Source organism: Poecilia reticulata, linkage group LG14, assembly GCF_000633615.1.
Source record: "Poecilia reticulata strain Guanapo linkage group LG14, Guppy_female_1.0+MT, whole genome shotgun sequence".
Lineage (NCBI taxonomy): Eukaryota > Metazoa > Chordata > Actinopteri > Cyprinodontiformes > Poeciliidae > Poecilia > Poecilia reticulata.
Window position 1 is genome coordinate 15,386,139 of NC_024344.1, and position 21,569 is coordinate 15,407,707.

The 21,569-nt window shown below is 34.5% G+C and overlaps 1 protein-coding gene across 1 annotated transcript; it reads right to left on the reverse strand.

The window, feature by feature from the left end:
- Positions 1-13,865: 13,865 nt before the first annotated feature.
- Positions 13,866-20,479, reverse strand: LOC108166861 (ubiquitin carboxyl-terminal hydrolase 19-like). The gene is made up of 11 exons (XM_017308521.1): positions 20,445-20,479; positions 20,216-20,330; positions 20,034-20,146; positions 18,123-18,196; positions 17,919-18,041; positions 16,684-16,779; positions 16,149-16,292; positions 15,940-16,065; positions 15,815-15,852; positions 15,697-15,731; positions 13,866-15,605 (listed from the first exon to the last, which is right to left on the reverse strand). Exons 2-11 carry the CDS (start codon positions 20,323-20,325, stop codon positions 13,990-13,992), a joined length of 2,475 nt encoding a protein of 824 aa, XP_017164010.1. The 5' UTR covers positions 20,326-20,330; positions 20,445-20,479; the 3' UTR covers positions 13,866-13,989.
- Between the last annotated feature and the right edge of the window lie 1,090 nt (positions 20,480-21,569).

Here is a 21,569-nt window from a genome sequence, read left to right on the forward strand (position 1 = left end):
TATCAGTGCCGCATGCTGGACGTGAGCGCTTTTACACATTTACTGCCCTCTAGCGACCGGAGGGAGCATTTGATTTATATTTATTTTAAAAAATCACAACTTTTGATAGAAATGAGCTAGAGACTCAGAAATTTATGCCGGGCCGGATTAAATCATCCAACGGGCCGGGTCCGGCCCGCGGGCCGTATGTTTGACATGCCTGCTTTAAGGCCTTCGCTTTCAACCGAAGAGAAGAGGGAGAATAAAAAAGGCTCACCGTGGAAGCTATTGCTGACTTTGTGGAACCACATAGCTCTTCTGGAGGACAGGATTTAGACTAATTGTATCCTCAGTGAGAAATTGTAAAGTCGTCTCTAATTGGATTTCTACATGCTACATGTAGAAAGTTCATGTAACATAAACTTTCTACATAAACTTTTTATGTAGAGCATATTTATGTTCTACATGTAAAGAGGTGTGTCACAAAGATTCATCCTGTGTTTTTAGTCTCAACATACTGTAATTCCTTTTTATATCTGGTGACATTGACTAAATGTTTTGTTATCCTGTGAAGTTTGAACCTTCAACACTCCAAATTCTCTCAATTTCTACATCATTAACTCTGAAACTTTCAAAAATACAGTACTTTTTTCTATATTTGATGTTTTGTTCATATGCCCTTCTTTGGTTTAAGTTACATTTTCAGTCATTTGTGACTAATGTTTTATTATTTATTTGTTAAAGATACAGTTTGTCCTAAGTAATTACTGTCTTATATGATTATTAACGGTTTGTATTTCAAATCTTTCATGAATATTTCTTTATTTGGCTTCCTAAAATATATTTAGTGTGAAAACTAATTATTTTGTTTGCAAACTAAATATTTAGCTTGTGAATTAAATATTTACTTTGGAAGTCTGAGATGTATAAATAAATAACATGCTGAAAATATGACTTAAAAAAAAAAAGAACACTCACACTTTTTGTCTGACAGGTTAAATAAACCAAAAATACTGGTTTATTTGTTTTACTGTGTGTCTTTACAAATGGTACTAATCTTATAGCAACCGGAAAGTGTGGTACAAAGGATAGTGGCCAAGCCCGCAATGTTGGAACCATGCCAGATGCACTCTATGGATTCATACAGATGGTCTTACTGATTTTTAGTAAAAAGCAATCAGGCAATGGTTTCAGTGCTGTGGCTGTATCAACATTATGTATGAATTACCAGAGCTATTATACTGTCAGGACAAAGTGACAGTTCTAACATATATGTACAAAGCAGTTACGTACTGCAGTACTACCTTAAGTTGTGCCATTAAAAATGTCCTTTCGAGGGGGGAAAATGTTGTATTGCTTTATTTTTCCATAAGTTTCTATCTATATTTCTTCAACTTAAATGCTGCATTTAAATGCATTTGTGTTTTTATTTTGGCACACCATGAATGCAGCATATGACCAATGACCAAAACAGAAAGAGAAACTGTTCAGACATGTTACCTCACCAGACCAGCAAAGTAACGCTAGAGAGAGTCAATGAAACTGGACACATCCTTACGAACTACTTACAGGAATTTAATCTGATGGTATGTTAATATATTTGTCCTTTTGACAAATCACCATTTCTATTTATAAAGTTGTCAAGTAGCATCTTTGTCAGATAAGTTCAACATCGCACAAACATGTAAATAATGTGAAAATGTGTATATTTTATTTTCTGTTTTCAACTTTTGTTCTAGTCAAAGAAAAATATTAATTGTTATTTTTAAATAAGAATTTAAGGTTTGTAATACCTTTATGTTTTATGTTTTTTTATTCAGGTTGCTGAAAGTTGCAAAATTTTCTAAGCCAAAACATTAGTACTGAGAACAGATTTTGTTTGCTCCTGCCTGACATCAGCTGCTCCTGCAGCTCTGAAAACATTAGAGAATGATCTGTCAGGTTGTGGTGAAGACTCCTGCATTGAAGACAGTCCTGATTGATCTCTCCAAAACAGAGCAGCAGACAATGACTGTAGGTCAGCTGAAGGAAAATATATTGAAGAATCTCCCTCTGTACGCAGGTAAACTCAACTGAAACCATTTAGACAACCGGACAAAGTTAAATGATATGCAATTTCTGCATGAAATGACTTTATTTCACTAATATCTAAAATAAATGGATGTGCTTCAGTTCACTTTTAAGTTATCATTTAGGCTCTAGTATAGGAAGTGCATACTTAAGAATATCCACAGCATTTCAGTGTCAGCAAAGGTAGGTTTATCAGATTCTGAGTTGGTATAGGTTTACAAATTAAGCCATTTTCAAACACTCATTTCTTTTCTCTATCACAGGCTATAAACCAGAAATATTGCTGTTATTTTTTTATTCTGTAACTTTATAACCTGCACCTCAGATTTTGCAGGTTTGTATGATGTTAACCATGATAGTTCCGATTGTTTGCTATGTGTGCAGAAAAGGACCTACGATGGATCCATTCATCTAGAAATCTGGACAATGACTCAGCACTGCTCTGTAAATATGGAATCCAACACATGTCCTGTATACATATGGTTGTAAAAGTATCCAATAGTGGCCCCGGAAAGAATTTTGTACTCCATGACAAAAAATAAAATTGGGTCCATACTGCTGTCACCATCTCTTAAGTGTACCTAACCCATTAAAAGCTTTATACAACTAACTTTAAATGCGTGCAGCCATCATTTTTTCCAATATTGGTACTAGTGCAATATTTACTGCCAATGAATTACACATGCATCACTCTATACTGAGTATGCAATCACTATTTGATAGGGGTGCACAGATTTATCGATGCCGATTTTTTAATTTTCAGAAGCTCTGTGATTGGCCAATTTTTACAGGTGACTCCGATCTTATCCACTGACATTATCAACCGCGGCAAAGGTATGAAAATCAACCAAGGTGCTTTTCTTTTCTCCGGTGAGAGAGGTTTGACTGACAAACTGGCAGGTCATGTCTGCACATTTAAAGTTAACAATAGTCACCCCATTGTTGCCAATTCAGCAACTTTTCAGGCAAAAAATGGAATCGGTTAGTTAGGCTTTTTATAAGATTGATAATCAGAGATCAGCCAGAAAAGTGCAATTGGTGCACCCGTACTATTTTAGGCAAGAATTAAAGCAGATTTAAAATAAGACCAAATTGTAATCTCTAATTTCATGGCAAAAATTTAAAACTAAATGATTTCTATATGTTCTTGAAATATGAAAACCAAACACACTTATATATAGATCCTTATAAGTGTTTTTCAGGTCACTATTTTAGTAGCTTAACATCACTCAATAGCTATCATAATGGGGAAAAAAGCAACCAGGAAAGACAGTAAATTTTGTTTTCATGCAAGATCTGCATGAACATCAGTGGATATGAACAGGGAACAATAAAATTATTGACTTTATTGCACCAATGGGAAAGGTTTGTAATATTACATTCTCACTAGTGAGCCTTTAAAATATTAAAATTGTTATTGGAGCATCAGTGAGGGAAAAATGCCTATGGGGCAAACAATAATTATAGCAAAGATTTTGGGGTTAATTTGTTGCATTTTGGAATTTAACTCAAAATACTTTGTAGACAAAATGTAATTTCCTCATCAAAGATCTCCATTTTTCATTATAAAGCAATCTGGGTGAATCTAAATATTAATTTAAAGAGGTCAAAGCAATGTCTCTTTGTATCTTCTGTCTGGAGTAAATTAGAAATGTCTTTTACTCTCGCAGAGAGGGACATTTCAGGAAAAAGTTTAGCAAAATGTTCAATTTAGCCTAAATTATTCAGATTCAGATTTTACTCGGAATTCAGTAATATTTCCATATTGACAAACATGGAAATATTTGTCAATATTTCCATGTTGACATGGAAATATTGTCAACAACATGGAAATATGTTGTGAGGTGATGATGTCTCATCACCTCAAACGTGATGAGACATCACGTTTGAGGTGATGTCTCATCTCAAACGTTTAATGGATATAGCTTACACAAAACTAACAATGGACTTAATTTATATGTTGCAAAATATTGTTTTAACTTTTATTGTTTTAAAATTGGCTTTACATAGCACTGAGAGACTATAATTTTCACTTAGATGAGAATAATACAGTGTGAAAAGGGAAAATGTTTTTCATTTATGATGTTCCAGACGAGGATATTATCCTAAGACACGAAGCTGCCTACCTCTATCTCAGCTGTTTGATTCAACACCTGGAAGTACCTGGGATGTTTCCAGTTTCTTTGATAATCCCTAAATTTTGCTGTTCCACTGAGATAAAATGTTGGAATAGTTTCTCTTTATGTTCTGATTTAACGGGTGTTGATGCTGATGCTGCATTCACAAGGTGTCGGAAAAGCTGGCTTCAAAAGATGAAGCGTGTTCCAAACATTCATGTGAAAAGCTTTCTAGATTCCTGTCAAAACTAGAAATCGACATAGTATTGAGATTATTCCCTCTATGCGGTTATGCAATTTGGTCTGGCGAAAATGCAATAGCACCTGTGGAGTCAAAAAGAAAGAAAAATAGAAACTTACAAAAATTAAGCAATGCAATGTTTTTCCTGTTATAGTAATACATATCTGCCCATACTAAACACTATTAGTGCAGGTGTGTACAGCACCCTCCATGTTTGGACCAACAACATTTACTTTTCTATTTTATCCAGCAGAACTTTCTGGATTTATATTTTTACTGTAACTCAACATTCTGAGTAAGAGTGCCACCCAGTGGAATAACTGCTAGAAAAAGACATCAAGGACAATCATTGTTTTGTGGAGAAAACCCAATACAGACTAAAAGGCCAACATGTGAGGTCAGTATATTGACATTGCTGAGCACAAGCAATCCAGAATAAACTTTACAAATAAAACAAGAACCCAGTACATGCATGTGAAAGACATAAACTAAGAAAAACATCACACAATCAACAAAAAGATGATTGAAAAAATATTGACAATAAAAGAAATTAATAAACTATAGCACAAAAATATAGCAAAGAGATTAATATCTGTTATGATCAACAGGTGTTTGGGCTTTATTTTCTTCTGGGATTCTTCTTTTGATATTTTTATGTTTATTTACTTAGATCCTATCTCCACACCATGGAAGTGTTTAGCACTGATCATATCGACCTGTAGATGTTGAAATCCCAGAAGGAGAAAATAAGTGTAATCGTAAAAATGCTGTGGTATTCTTTAAAATATATCAATGAGTTTGTGAACTTCTACTTTTCCATCCTATAATATTTAATGATGCCAAAAGATTTCATGTGTTTGTGGCAAATGGGATTCAAAGAATAAAGTCACTCACAGACCCATATCAGTGGCACCATGTACCATCTGAGAATAATCCTGCAGACCATGCATCAAGAGGACTAAGTGTCCAACAGCTACTCAAATCTAACTGTTTAAACGACCAGAGGTTTTGTGGTAAAGTGAGCTACCCATTAAAACTGACAAGATAATTGAAGTTATTTCAAATGACCCAGAGCTGAAAACAGTACATATGCAAGAAAGGAGAACAATACTTGATCATCTCAACAAATTTTCAGACTGGAGAAGAGCTGTTAAAGCTATTGCTCGTCTAAGGAAATTTGTGAAAGATTTTAAAGGAGACACACAAACAAAAGGTGAAAACACGTGTTGAGGACAGACGAGAAGCAGAACTGCTCATAATAAAACTTGCACAAGAAAACACCTTCAGCAAGGAAATCAAGGACTTAACCCAAGGAAAGGACATTCAACTCAAGGATAAGACACACAGGTTGTATAGCTTGAACCCATTTGTTGATGAGCAAGGAGTACTCAGGGTGGGAGGACGTTTAAGAACATAACTTAACTTATTTTTTGTAATTCCCATTGGTCTAAAAAAGGCCTTTAATTTACTGATAGCTGTAGAAACCCTCAGTTTTACTGACCACTGGGAGGCGCTGTTGTTCTTTAATGTCTAAAAGTCTTCATGACTGCAGTGACTCATTTTCCTGTTTACTTCAGTAATACAAAATGTCAGTGAATCCAAAAACAAGGGGGAAAATTAAAGAACCATGACTCTCAAAACTCAGCACTTGATCTCTTCTATTGTTCAGAATCTTCTTTGATATTAGATACTTAATTGTTAGATTTGTTTCAGATGCATTTCACTCACTGGAGTTAAAATGCTACAGTTTGACTCAGAACCATAATCTGATTTTATTCTTTGATGCTCTCTAACCTTACTTTGCTGTTACTCAAACAGTAAGAGACAAAATGTCTGAATAATTTCTCTCTCTGTTTTGGTTACGCACAGGTAGGTGCTGCGTTCATGATGTGTCTTGATGTCAAAGTGATAAAAGAAGAAAATACACAAAGCTGTACATGAAGTTAAAACAGGATCTCAGTTAAATGCAGAATTTATAGCCAGTAGAAACATATAAATACTGAAGAAACTTTAGCAAAAAGAAGCAATGCAACCTTTTTTTACTAGTTAATTTTTGATAGCAAACAGAACATTTATTTTGTTACAGTGTAAAACTGTGAGGTTTTCTCACCTCTAGGCAAACAAACACAAAGGTCATTAGGATATTTAAATTGGTTAATGTGATTTCAGATTCACAAAGACTCGCCGTTCGTTTCTACTGATGTTTTTATTTCCTGTGGCATCTAGAAAACATGACTGATCATGTCTTTGAAACTTCATTTTAAGGACTCTGTCACTTTAAGGTGTGTCAGCCTGGTGGATCATGAACCTTGCACCAATAGTCTTACGATTGTTTATTTTTTTTGCCGTCACTCTGACTTGTTAGTCCCAGGATATTTTGCTGCTTCTCTCATGTCATTGTTAGAGCAGAATCCCACTTTCATCATCAATAATAAAAGAAACAATTTCATCACTTTAGTCCAAGAGCACAGAGAAATGTGTCTAAATGTTTCCTTTATAATATATTAAAGTATAACCTGCACTATATGGGTTATGGTGGTTCAGGTGGTACCTTCCATGATGCTGCACCTTTTCATGGAAGTGTTTAATCAGTAAAGATGACACATGACTTGATTTGGGGATAATGGCAGGATGTTTGACGTGTGGGTGCAGACTTGCTCTTGTTAATGTGTGATTATTTCTGTTTAACTTCAACATCTTAACCAAGTTAAATATAACTATCAGCTAAAGTTGGTTTTGTCAATGGTGGCTTATCGTTCCAGTCCTTTCATATCTACAGGTTTTCTAAGTTCTAACACAGCAGACCGTATTCTGTGCTGTTGATAGCATCCATGTGTTCAGCTTTATAATTTTCATTTTGTATGTATTGAATAGAAATCAGAAATGAAGGATCCCCTAAAGTTTTGATTCTGTTATGATCTGTTTTTTCTGTGCATTTATTTTAAGATTTTTCTATGTTCATTTAGTTCGGTTCCCCTGTGAGTCTCTGTCTTCCCTGTTTGTTCCCAGCTGTGTCCAGTTCCCTGATTACCTTCCCTGTGTATTTAACCCCACCTGTTGTCTCTGTCCATCGTCGGATCCTCATTGTATGTCAGTCTATTTGTTAGCCCTCCAGTAGAACTGTATAGTCCTGGTCGGTTTAGCTTTCGTGGTCAGTCTTTTGTTTCTGTTGCTACCGATTTAAGCTTTGCTTGTGTTCTCTGCTGTGCCGCCTGAACTGGACTGTTGAGCTACTTTCTATTAAATCAATCATCTTCATCACCTCTCAATCTGGGTCCTGCCTGCGCTCACTCTCACCACCTTTAACCACATCATGACAGATTCTGCTATTGAAGAGATTCAATTTTTTGACAAGGCCTGATAAAATCAGCACACAACTATTTATTAAAATATTTCTCATTTACACTATGATTTTGCTTTTTAAATTTATAATTTTCCTGGTTTTCAGCAATAGTCTTATCACCTGCATGAATATTCAGAGCATATTGGTGAACTGAAAAGTGGACATTACATTGTTACAATAAAAGATCAGGACGATGGCAAATGGCAGAAATTTGACAACCACAACGTTTTTGAAGTATGTCTTTATCTAATTATGGTAAAACATAAATACTTAAGCAAAGGAAAACATATTTAATCATTCTAGTCTGTTCAGGTAAAGCTACACTTGCAGTAAATGCTTATTTTGTCATTTTGTTGTTTCATATATTGTTACTATTAATTGATCCTATTTTCATGTCACTTTTTCCCAGGAGCGATCTAGTTTATCTGTTGTTCTACAGACAAAGTAAGATCACATCTCAATTATTGCAGATTAATTTTAGAAAGATTATGATGTTGTCTAACTTTACTTTTCTCTGCGTTATTGATCTGTAGACTCTGCTGCACAGTGAAATGTGATGATTCTAGTCAGATCAACCATTCAGAAGAAAATCTTTTCATGTCAACAAGTGACAACAAGTGATAAAATAGGGAATTATTGATAACAGATACAGATAACATTAATGTAAGAATGGAGAATGAATAGGTTTTAAATTACAGGAGAAAAAGCACATAAGTTGGCAATCAGCACATGAGGATGTTGAAGATTTAAGAGTCACAATGAAGAAAAAACTTCAACAGGAACAGGTTGAGTAAATATGTAATACAAACAACTTATTATATTTTCTCTATTTTATTTGGATATTTTTGTTTTATTTGGTGAAATGTCAGTGGCTTTTGCATTAGATGAAGTAATTTGTATTGATTTTTGTCATAATAAAAATGTGTCAAACAAAATCCAAATTGTCTAAATATAAATATGAGCCCATTTACTTGCTTGCAAAATAATTTACATTTGAAATTGTCAGAATGTTGAAGCAGAATTGATTGGCAGTAAATGACACTTAAAGCTGTGGTAAAGAGAGCCAATGTAACATTACTTGCACTACGTCAAACTCTGTGAAGAACAGAAAACCATAAATATGTGTAGAGTCCTGACACCCTTTTTTTTTTCTCTAAAAGTCACTTATGGCACCAGTCCTATTGACACTAGTTGCTGGCCAAAAAAGGAGACAGAGTAAGAAAGGAGATATGGAGCAAATGTCAGTGTGGGAGCTGAACCTAAAATTGTTGCAGTGAAAAATATTTGTCTCAGTATATGAGGCCTGATCAACTAACTGTGCCACACAAAACAAACATTGTTACATTACTGCGAAAAACTTTAAAGGCAACCCAAACATATTCACTGACTGAAAAAACAACAACCAGGGTCTATTAAATATTTCAGAAAGCTTTATCTTTTTTATTGAAGAAAAAGACCTTAAGAATTCTATTATATTTTTATTAATGCAGTAAAAACTAAGCTTGAGAAAACGTGAAGAAAAACAAGTATCTCAAACACTTCAATTGATTTTAGTGGGTAAAGGACTCTCCCTTCATTCAGTTGTTGCTGAAAACACTAGAGGGCGCACCACACTGACAGTGGAGTTGTATAAAAACAGAACACAATTTCCAATAATCAATGTGTTGCATGTCACCATTAGTTGAAATGTAAAACATTTTATCTTTATAGTTCTTGATATGAATCACTCATATCAATGTTGTCATTTGACTGCAACTTCACATCACTTTAAAATGACAATTTAAAAAAAGAGAATAATATTTCAAGTTTGGAACAGCATAAAATAATGCAACAAACTGTCTCTGTTCATTCACAGGAAAACATCTCTGAATAACAGAAATCATTAGAAAATGCCAACAAAAAATAAATTGTTGCTAAGAAACAGGTTAGTATCTCTTAGTTTCTGTCTACATGATGAGTCATGTTAAAAAAGCTTCAAAACCACCAAACTGCTTCTTGATAAACAAGCCAGTCAAACCAGCTATGACATGGAGTAACAAATAGTTTCACTCTTAAGTCACATGATTTCTTGTAAATGCTCAAGAGGAACCAAAGGGAACAAACAAAACTGATATTTTTTTTATCCTTAACTGTTTGAATCAGTTTCACTTTCTGTCATGTGACAAGGCAATAAATTTGACTATAAAAAGTTAGAAGCCCAACCCAATGAGTAAGAGTGTGTTGGGCTCTTACTCAACCCACTCTGATGAAATAAAACTTTGGATGAAATGAAACTTTCATCCAAAGTTTCATTTCATCAGTTAAATGATTTCTGCTGGATAGAAACTTAAGTTAACAAATAAAGCTAAACTTAGTGTCACAATACTTGATGTGACATCAATCAATAAATAAATAAAACTGCAGCAGGTAATTGTCATATAGTAACTACAGTATAATATGAACAGATGCTATTAACATGGGTTCAATCCATCATTCTAATTTACTGACAAAAAAATTAATTCTGGACTTTATCTTTGACCATTTCTAATCAGATTAGTTGTGACATTTCTTTCTATCTAATCTCTTCATTTTTTAAGGTCAAGGCAGGAAAAATGAAACTTGCAGGTACTTTCCAGCATGACTCACTCTTGACACGCACAGAGCATCAGCAAAATAAAACAGGTCTTCACAAGAGATAGAATAACATTTATTTTTAGTGTAATTATTTCTGTTGAATAGAAACCGCAAAGTTAAAACTTAACATGCAAACCAAGTTAGATTTTTATGTCATATTAATATCTTCCATTTGTTTTGTTACCTTTATGTTAAAGTATTTGAGCATTGTTTTATAAAGTAATGTTTTAAGATTTATGTTAAAGAGCCTTACAGTCAGTTTACAACTTTACTGCAGTTTTATTTTTACGTCTTCTAATCTGAGATAATTTAAGTGTGACCTCATCACTTTTGTTATCTGATGTGTTATTTAGTTTAAGGTCAAGGCCCAGCTATGAAACATTTCTGGTTCACAGTTCAGCTAAATAATACCCAGTTCTTGACAACCAATAAAACAAAGTTCTTGACTACCAAACCAATAAACCCTGGTTGCCAACAGCTTTAACAATGTGTGTATAAAGACAGCTTAAGACATTTAAGAAAGAGAAACCAAATGTAACAGATAAAATTTATCTTTCCATCATGTGCTGTTCATTTACTGACTAGATTACAACTAAAACTAGGGCAGGTGGTTAAAAACGTTTTTCCTTCAGTTCTTTTTTTGTTTGTTTTTTAAAGTAAAATATCATCAACTCTGATAAATGAAATTAAGAGAATAAAAGTAAAATTCTAATTCTGTACTTTGTACATGCTACAATCTTTAACAGATTATGGAATGAAAAGGATTATTGTGCTCCAGTTTTTTTTAAAATTATTATTATTTCTAATTTCTTAAAGCCACAATAAAATTCCCACTAACCCACTACAAAAAAGTGCCTGGAAGCAGAATTTCACAATGACAATATAAATGGATGTTTTCTGACACTCCTATCACCCCTTAAACAAGGAGTGGACTGGTTGGTCTACACCAAGGGTGTCAAAGTCCAGTCCTCAAAGGCCACTGTCCTGCAGTTTTTCGATGTGCCGCAGGTACAAAACACTGGAATGAAATGGTTTAAATACCTCCTTCTTGTGTATATCAGTTTTCCAGAGCCTTTCTAGTCACCTAATTATTCTACTCAGGTGTGGTGCAGCAGAGGCATATCTAAAGGTTGCAGGACAGCGGCACTTGATGACTGGAGTTTGAGACCTGTGGTCCACATCTTTCCCTGGTTAATTCAGTGAAATTAATCATAGAGGGTCCAACAGTCAGGCTGCACGGTGGTGCAGTTGGTAGAGCTGTTGCCTTGCAGCAAGAAAGTTCTGGGTTTGATTCCCGGCTCGGGTCTTTCTGCATGGAGTTTGCATGTTCTCCCTAGGTGTGTGTGTGTGTGTGTGTTGCCCTGCGACAAACTGGTGACCTGTCCAGGGTGTACCCTGCCTCTCGCCTCAGTTATTTATAATCTTTCCCATGACTAAGAGACCATTTAGAGCAGTGGTGCCCAAAGTGGGTCCTCGAGTGCCGGCATCCTGCATGTTTTTGTTCTCTCCCTGGTGGTAGTAACAACTTTTTCAGCAAGTCAATGTTCTTCTTAGACCTTCTATTGAGTCATCATTTGATGCAGGTGTGTTAAACCAGGGAGAGAAGTAGAACATGCAGGATGCCAGGCCTCCAGGACCCACTTTGGAGACCACTAATTTACAGGCTCAGCGAACCTTTATAGGTGGTTTGAGTAAATCAACTGTCAAATGACTTTTCTTTGACATGCAAAGTGTTTCATTCTATGCACAGAATAAAATTGTTATTGTGATTAAATGAATGTGTTTTTTGTTTGGAAAGCAAAAGAAGAAAAATTCTGCATTAATGGCAATAAAGTTTTATCCATCTGAATTCAGTTTAACATTATCTCAGGTAAGTTTAAGCTCAGAGCAAACCACAGCAGTATTAAATATTTCACTAGAAATCTGTCTGAGTTTCATTTGCTGAAACAATTCTTATAATTTCTTCATAATTTTCTAGTTATTTGATACAGAAACAAGCCTGAGCTCCAGCTAATGATTATGAAGATAAAGAAGTTATAAAAGAAGAGAAATTAGATCTTCTTTCAGAAATTGTTTAGTTTGCATGTAGTTCTAATTGAAATTTGAATAAATTACAACTTTATCTTCAGTTATGCATTGTAGAGTTTACCCCATTATCTTGGGAGTTGTTTGCCAGTTCAAATCCTTGCTCTGTCTGTGTGTTGTTGTGTCCTTGGGCAAATTCATCCACCTCGTCTTGCTGGTGTTGGTTAGAGGGGCTGGTGGTGCTGGTGCATGGCAGCTTCCCCTGTGTCAGACTGCCCCATGGCAGCTGTGGCTACTATCCAGTAGCTCACCACCATCAGTGTGTGAATGACTGAATGTAGTGTGAAGAACTTTGGGTCCAGTGAACTTAATAAAGTTCTATACAAGTACAGGTTATTCCTCCCATTATAATAATCACACAGTTAATTTCTTTGTCCCATTGATTATTTCTACTGTGATTTAATGCCAACTTTAAAAATATTTTCTTCATCCTAAATACAACAAATTTTTCCATTTAATAAAACTGTCAGAGTACATAAGTCTCCCAAAGGAGATTTAAAAAAAAAAGCAAAGTAGTGCATAAATGAGAAGGAAAGTGAATTTGTATATTATATATTGCATTATTAATTTAAAATGTAATGTTTAACACATACAGCTTCTCTTACTCTTAAATTCAGTTCGAAAAGAAAATCCACTTCAACAAATTCCCATTATAAGTCAAGTAGTAAACTGGTCATCTGTGTGTATGTTAATAACGAATAAATATATTTGCTTTGTGGCCAGAGGTTCAGAAGATTATTTATAAAATTGCATGCATAACATATAAGCATCAAACTATACAAAGTAAGTAAAAGCAACCTGAGACAGAGCAACATTTTAAACAAATCAAATTTATTTTGGTTTTAGAATAAAAAATAAAACAAGTATTTCTTTTTAGGGGATCAGTGTTGAATCAGATGATTTAAAAATTGGATGATGTAATAAAAATAGTGTTAAATTAGAATCCAAATACTGAATTGGTACAACTTTACTGCAGATTTGGATGATTTACTACTAATCGTTTCTCATTAAACACATTTCAAAATTAAGATATTGTACAAAAGCAAGTCAGAATGTATAAAGTAAATAAGATGGTCTCATAATATTTACACTCCTTAGATTTAATTAAAAAGAAGCATGTTTGTTTAATTAAAGATTTAACATGTAAAGCAAAAATAGAAAAAAAGCAAACAGTAATACACAAATCATACACATTGTAATACTTTCCAAACCAGACACACCAAGACCAAAAAGTCACTTTTAAAAGTTCCTTCATTACCAAGTTAAAAATAAAACCAGACAGCAATGTGTCATATGTTACCATTAAATATTTACTCATGTACTATATTTTAAACTATCATCTTAAAGTTTAAACCTGAAGTTTATACATTTTAAACTGATGTTTTGGAATAGGAAAATAATCTGTCACAAAATAATTTTCAAAAACTATTTTAGTTTACTACAACATGTTTATCCAGAAAGAGAAGATTCACACATCTTCAAAATGAAAGAAATACTCCTGTTGACATTTGGGTTTTTGCTTCATTCTAATGCTTAACTCTTCAGTTATAGAACGGTCTGAATAGGTTGGAACACACATCTTTACTACTTTTCTCCGTTTCATCCGTTTTTACATGTGGTTGTGTGTCAGATTGGGAAATTGCATTTTTTCTGTCATCTGAGTCAGTGAATTGCTGGTTCCCAGTGAAAGTTCCACTTTTTGTACGAACTCTTTGGTGACCGGTTTTGTTTGGATCTGATGAATGATTCAGCGTCAAACCTTGAAAATGAGATGCTAATCCTTCACTGCTACCAGGACATTGTGGGCCCAATGGCTGCTGGAGGTCACCACCTGCTCCCCCACCAACCTCTAAGGAGCGTGTTGTGTCCCTGGACCATTGGCTGGTGAGGGAATTGTATTCTAAACCAGCATCTTTGTTCTCAAATGGCTTATTTGCAGTACTATGAATTCTGATGGCCATTTGATTTTGATCAGGAGGACATGAAGGGGCAGAAATTATTTGTCCAGGTTGATTTACTGGCCTTGTTTCCTGACTCTTTTCACTCCCACCTCTGTAACTTTCTGATGGTACTCCTGTTTGCATTTTTGTAACTTTTCTTTTGGACCCAGGCGGCGTTGTGCACGGTTCCTCTGAAACATGTATGTGATCAAAAAATAGTTTGTATATTTCACAGTCTGCTTTATAACATTTATCCAGTATGCCATTATCTTCTCTGCTTGCCTGACAGATTTCTTTAAGTAGTATGTATTTTTCATTTTTACCGTTTATCATTATCTCACATATTTTATAGGATTCTCCCCGAATCTCAACATGTTGATCAATTTCTGGTGAATGACTATTTTTTCGTTTTTGTGGAGGCTTGTGATTTTCTGCTGGTTTATTTAAAATAACTTCCATTTCAGTTCTCTGAAGATCATGTCGTCCTGGTCGTTCGTTGTTGTCAACAAGGTTTTTCAGACTTTCACAGTCATCCTCGCTTCTATTGCTCTGAGCTTGTTTATTGCTCCTGTTCACTTCTGCTCTATTGCAGACATCAACACAATCTTGAGGAGTCATGTTTAATTCTTTCCTGTCTTCTTTCCTGTCTGAATGAAGCTTTGATGGATTGTTGTGAACGCCAACTAAAGGTTTCACTAGATCATATTTAGTATACCGTTTATCACATGGAATCCTTTCTTGATCCTTGGCTTGTTTGTCCATTTTATTGTTTTTCTTTTCATTTATTTCCCCTTCCTCTTTGACTCCACTGCACTCTGCCCGAGCTGCTGCCTTGTTTTGTTCCTGTCTTTCTTTCATGTTTCCTTTTGTGGTATCTGACTTAGAAACTACAGAATTTTCATTATGTAAACCTGTAGGAAGACTTTCATTTAGTTTGGCCCTAGCATATTGTTTCTTGTCCAAATCCTGATCCTGTTTGTTGTGTTTGTCATTATCTTTAGTGCTTCTTCTGTCACTTTGTATCTGTTTGTTTCCCATTTCTACATTACTCTTACTAGTATCTATTTCCACTAGTTTTCTGTCTTCAGTAGGTTTGTCACTGTTCGTCACAAAATGATCCTCTTTACCCTCCTGCCCTTCTTTGGGCTCTTTATCGATATATGATTTGGAACATCCAGATGTAGATGTGCCGTTGTTGTCTGCAACAGTGGGAGATACTACAGATCAAAAAAGAAGAGAAAAGTAAAGTTAGATAAGATGGTAGTCTTTCTAAATCTAATTTGTAATAACAGAGATTTGTTTTCTTACTCTTCCTGTAGAACAACAGGTAAGCTTCAAAGCTCCTAGGGAATATGATGTAAAACAGGGTCAAGTAAGTTATACTTGAAAAATATATGGAAACACAGAATGACAGATAAGCACTTACATTTCATGGTTTTTACAACTAAATGGCTGGCAGTATGTCTGTACAAAAAAAAAAGAGTAGAAATACTTAATATTTTTCCTTTGCTTAAATATTGATGCTTCACTGACAATAACAGAAAAACATACCTTAAAAACTCTACAATCGTTGAACATGTACCATTCACCATTCTGGTCTTTTATATTAACAATATAATGCCCGTTTTTCAGCTCACCAGAATGTTCCACATATGCATACAGCTGATAAGTAGGACTCTGAGAACAAGAAAGTAATAAATAATAATAAAAAAATCATAGCATGAATGAGAAATATTTTAGTAAATTGCTGTGTACTGTACCATTTCTCCATAGGGTGGTATCTGTAAGTACTCTGGAATCTTTACTCTGCGATTGACTTTCACGTGTTTCATAAAGAAGTAATTGAACTTGAATCTCTTCAACAGCAGAGTCAAAACTTCAGGGTGATGCTTCATTTCTACTTTCTAATTGACACACATATAGAATCAAAATAATAAATATGAAGATGCTACTAGAGTTATTACATATTTATAAATGTAAGCAATTTAAAACAATCCCATGCAAGATCTAAAACTCAATTGTTTGGGTGATTTTATATGCTTTTTATATCGTCATGTAATAACACGGCAGAACTTTATCAGCCAGTTTAGATCACTGTTTATCATTTACAGTTTAAAGATAAATAGAACATAAACTGTTACATTTAAAACATTGTGTACTTTATTTTTTATCTCGACTGCTGTTTGCCATCACAATATAATAATTTCACTTTTATTTTTTTATGCTATAAACAATTATATTGCATATAATAACTAAAGCTGGAATTCTTTATAAACAAGCATGAATAAAACTTACCATTGTAGTATCTGATTTGGTGGAACACTTTTCACAGTACAATTGGTTTTCTCCACTGAGTTTGGACTCATTGAAGTAGTTTTCAAAACCATTTAACTGAAAAAAAGTGTTTTGGTAATTTGTTTCAGATTTTTGGCTGGAAAATGTTAATACTTTGTATCAAAACCATCTGCTATTCTATGTGGGAAACCATTAAAACATCTGAATCAGCCACCCAGCCACAGAGTGACCGCTCCACCTGGAACAAAAGCTGGCAGCTGAGCTGAGCTTGTGAGAGCTGCATACTCTGAAGTCTGATTTGGTACTAGCATCTAATAACTGCTTGATTTAGAACAAAAAAATGCAGTTCAATCATTAGTAAAAAAATGTGATTGAGTAAAATAATTAGAACTAGTTGTTATTTCTCATCTTTCTTTTAGTTTCAATGTGTTTTCAAGTAGTGAATGTTGACAGATTCTAGCTCACTATTGTTATTTTCAACTGGATTAATAATTGTGTGAAATATGGTTTATAATTACTTTAAGGTCTTTCATTTCATTTGTTAGTATGGTTTAATCGTACGCATGTAACTAGTTTGCAGCACAGTTCATAAATACAGTTCTTAAAAGATGATTTACAAACACTGACTGTTTCTGAACATAACATTCTTAACATTGCAAAGTGTTAATGTTTGTCTGGTGGATTTCACAGAACCACCAGCTTTAATAGCACTGGGATAGCTTTGTTGGAAAGCCCCTAAAAATGAACTGGCAATATTGTTTCCTTGGTGGTATTAGTGGCGCAACTACACATTATTCAGGTGGATGCCCCCACCCCAAGGAAGGTTGAAGGAGCGTGGAAAACATACGCTCGCTCTTACTCCCCCACCCCCCGAGACGACGATACGTGAAGGGTAAAACTTGCCACATTTAGCTCGTCACGTGCGCGAGGTGACAAAACATAATAGGCGCGCCACCCCCTCCAGACGGGGTTTTGACGTCGCCTCTGGTGCTGCGCCCCTATGAGTTGCATGCGCTGCATACCCACTTTTTGCGCTACTGGCTGGTATTTAAGGTTTACTAAATCATACCACTAAACCAAAACACAATAGGGGAATATAGCAAAAGCCTACATATGAGATGGACTGGAGAAAGTTTAGTTGGTGTTCAGTTGGAAGTACAAATTATTCCAGTAATATAATTATTCACAAAATATAAATGTGCATAATAATGTAATGTACAGGAGGTATTTCTTACCACATCATAGTTGTCAAAACTATCTTTCATTTCAAGAGGTAAACTCCAAAATGGATCTTCAGTTTTGGTTTCTATTGAACAATCGGTGCATTTGTTTTTAGTTGTCTGTATTCCCTGGAATAACTGATGAAAAAAAAACAAAAAAAAAACACTTAGTTTTATATTTTTAATTGTATGAGATGACATATATTATGAAATGCATACCTCTGTTGCATCAGGATTTGACATTTTGCTCAGAATGTTTTCAAACCACTCTGCAGCATCACTCTGCAAAAAATCTTGAGTGCACAAAAGCAGAGGATAAAATGTTAAAATTGATTTTCCATTAAGTTTGCCTTTAAAAAGTTTAAGGACATGTGTATCTTTTATAAAAACATACATTTCAGCAAATATCAAAGTATTTTGGAAGCTCAATTTTATTTTAAGCTTAAGGTAACCCTACCCACATCTTTCACTCAGGGCACACATCAAAATTAACAAAAGAGTGTCTTCGTTGTAAAAATGATTAAAGCTTTGAATTTGCTAGAGTCCAAACCTGAACATCTGTGGGGAGATCTGAAGAACACTGTGCCAGGGAGTTGCTCTTTGAATTTGATAGATTTTAAATTTTTTATTTGAAAAAAAAACAACAACAAAAAAAGGAAATATTTTGCCATAATGTGCCATGGAGTCAAACCCTCATAAAAAGTACAGTTATAAACTCAAAGGGAATTTAAAGTATTAGATTAAAGGTATGTACATTAGCACAACCCCATTTTTTAGTTTCTTAATTTTTAGGGTTTTTTTTCTCACTAACAATTTCAGTTTGCATTTTTTATGCAGATTATACCATTCATCTGTTCAAACAATTATTTGCAGTAGACAAGGTGGGAATGTCCAACCATCCTTTTGCTCAGAAAGGATGAGGTTCTATGTCTCAGAGATAAACATGTTTTGGTCTGAAATGTGCAGATTAAACCCAGAACAAAAACCAAAGACCTTGTGAAGATGTTGGTAAGACAGTGTCATTATCCACAGTGAAACATGTTCACACCGACATGGACTGAAAGTTCACTCAAACATTAAAAACCTAGATTGTAGTTTGCAAATCCACATGGTGATAAACATCGTCATTTTGGGAGATATGTCCTGTGGTCTCATAAAACTAAAGTGGAACTATTTGTCTGTAATGACCTTTTTTACAGTTGGAGGAAAAACAAGGATGCCTTTACCATCCGATCTATGAATTATGTTTATGGCATCTTCATGATTTGTGGCTGTTTTGTTGCAGGAAGAACAGGTAGACTTCATGCAGAGATAAGATAGAAGAAAACCAAAGGGTTTGACCCAAGGCATAGAGATTAAAAGACAATTACCCATTAAAATGACCAGACCAAATGTATGTAAACGAATGAATTTGTATAAAGTTACAAAAAAATCTCCTGAAGATATCTGGCATTTAGAAAATAAAAATAATTTTGATAATTCTAACTAACCTGAAACAAGAAAAATTTGAAAAATGTTTGTTTTATTTGGAATATCTGTAAGATTCAGTTATTCACACATACAGATAAACCAGGCAAATTAAACCAAGGATAATTAGAACACTGGAATGACATGGGGAAAACATATGGATCACACACAGAAATGCAGTCAAACATTCAAGTATTTTGCAGAAAAGCGCTTCCCAGATATCTCTTTAAAAAAAAACAATGGATAATTTTGGTCCATTGTTCTTCCCAAACTGTCTTTCAGTCATAATGGGGTTCACTCTACACACTGATTTTCTGTTCTTTTATGTTTCAGCAAGGTACAAGACATGTGATTAACGAAGTCATTCTAAAATTCACCTACCAAAAATAAGTTTCCGTAATAGATGGATAGGTGCACAGTTTCCTGTGGGATATCCTTTTCCCAGAGAAAGGCTTTCTTGCAATAGCAAAGTTTCAAAATGTATGTCTAAAAACTGATTGATTCTCCTTTGCTTGCTGAATATTTGCACAATATTGAGAGTAATTAAATACTTTTCAGCAACCTGCGTAATGTGATTTAAAAGTATTCTTTCTTTACGATACTCGATGACTCTTCCAACCCGGCAACCCCATGCTTTGTGTTTGTATAAAATGTTCATTTTACCTTTGCTGATGCCTAACACGTCAGTGAGTTTGGTTGTAGATGCTGTATCACTCTTCAACTCATTAAAGAGATCCTTAAGATGGAAATCCAGAGACTTTGAGTCACAGGGATACCTGAGAAATAAACACAATTAACACCATCGAACCGAACGCTCTTACGTCTTATAGAAATAAACAACAAACCTTTCTACAGCCTCTCTGAACTCTTTGGTCATGAAAAGCACCTGCAGCACGCTGTTCAGGTAACATGTTGATCCTTGATTGATCAAACCGTGGTACTTGGAGGTAGACATTGATCCTTGGTTCGTAGAACCAAAGCAAAGGAGACAACAACCAATACGAGTAAATAGAAATATATGTCCTATTTATGCAAATACCAAGTTAGTAAAAAAAAAAAGTCTCATAATCTTACCGTAAGCGTAGTCAGATCTATTAATTTTGATTCCGTTTTCAAGTAAAACATCGGCTTCAAAATCCAAACAGATCAAAATGCAAAACGCGACGCAAGAATGGAAAAAAAAAGTCGTCCTGGGCGTATTTTAGCTTTAAATGAAAACTATGCTTTTGATGGGCTGTGTCGTTGACACACAGCAGGCTGATCTGCTTTCTCTTTCGTTTTAGCCACACCTACAACACTGCTGGTGCATTCAATGTTTAATCGTAATGCTGGTCTCAACTTTTAACTGCGGATCTCTACCTATGTGCGCTCAGTGCTCTAAATATAGATCGGTTTTCTTGTATGCTGTTTATTAGATTTATTAATTTGACATTGAAATAAACATTATAACAGCAAAAGCATATATTATATTTTTTTATATTGTGCAACTATCTGTTCAATACATGTCATAATAATCACCGTGATAATTATAAACGATAGTCAAGCAGAAACACCACACCCATGTTCTCTAGTCATGTGAATTACTGTAAATGCGTGACAAATATTGAAAGTGAAAATGACTGCACCCACTCCGCTAGTGCATAGACTTTCAAAGTGATTAAAAAGAAAACTGATAAATAAACTCCCTCACTTTTATCTATGAGAGGCTACATAAACCTAAATATTGCTGTTATTTTTTTTATTCTGTAACTTTACTAACGGGACCGCATGGGTATTTACATGGATTTATTTGAGCAGATTATGATCATCAACATATGGGGGATATGACAAAGTAATTTACATGTTTTCCTGATGGAGGACTATGCTATATTCATGTTCACAAAGATGCAGAAAATCATACTTGATTTATTTGGCATTAAAACAATTAGTAGGAAAACCAAATAAGACATTAATATTATTACTATCTGGTTGATAGTGGGGTGGGGAGACAATTGGAGGAGCGGAGCACATACTCTTATTATTTCCATTTTTAGTAGTTAGTTTTCTTCAAATGGGCTACATGTATCTTTTTTTCTTTTAATATTTGTCTTATGTTATATGGGTTGATGTAAATTGTGACACACTTTAGTCAACTGTTGTTTTAATTGTGTTATACAAATAAATTTGACATTAGCACTGACAGTGTATCAAAACCCAAAG

Coding starts and splice junctions, on each gene's coding strand:
- LOC108166861 (XM_017308521.1), bottom strand. CDS start 20,325: ATGTCTACCTCCAAGTACCACGGTTTGATCAATCAAGGATCAACATGT. Junction 16,066..16,148: donor TACCACCCTATGGAGAAATG/GTACAGTACACA, acceptor TCTTGTTCTCAG/AGTCCTACTTATCAGCTGTA. Junction 15,732..15,814: donor AGTTGTAAAAACCATGAAAT/GTAAGTGCTTAT, acceptor CATATTCCCTAG/GAGCTTTGAAGCTTACCTGT.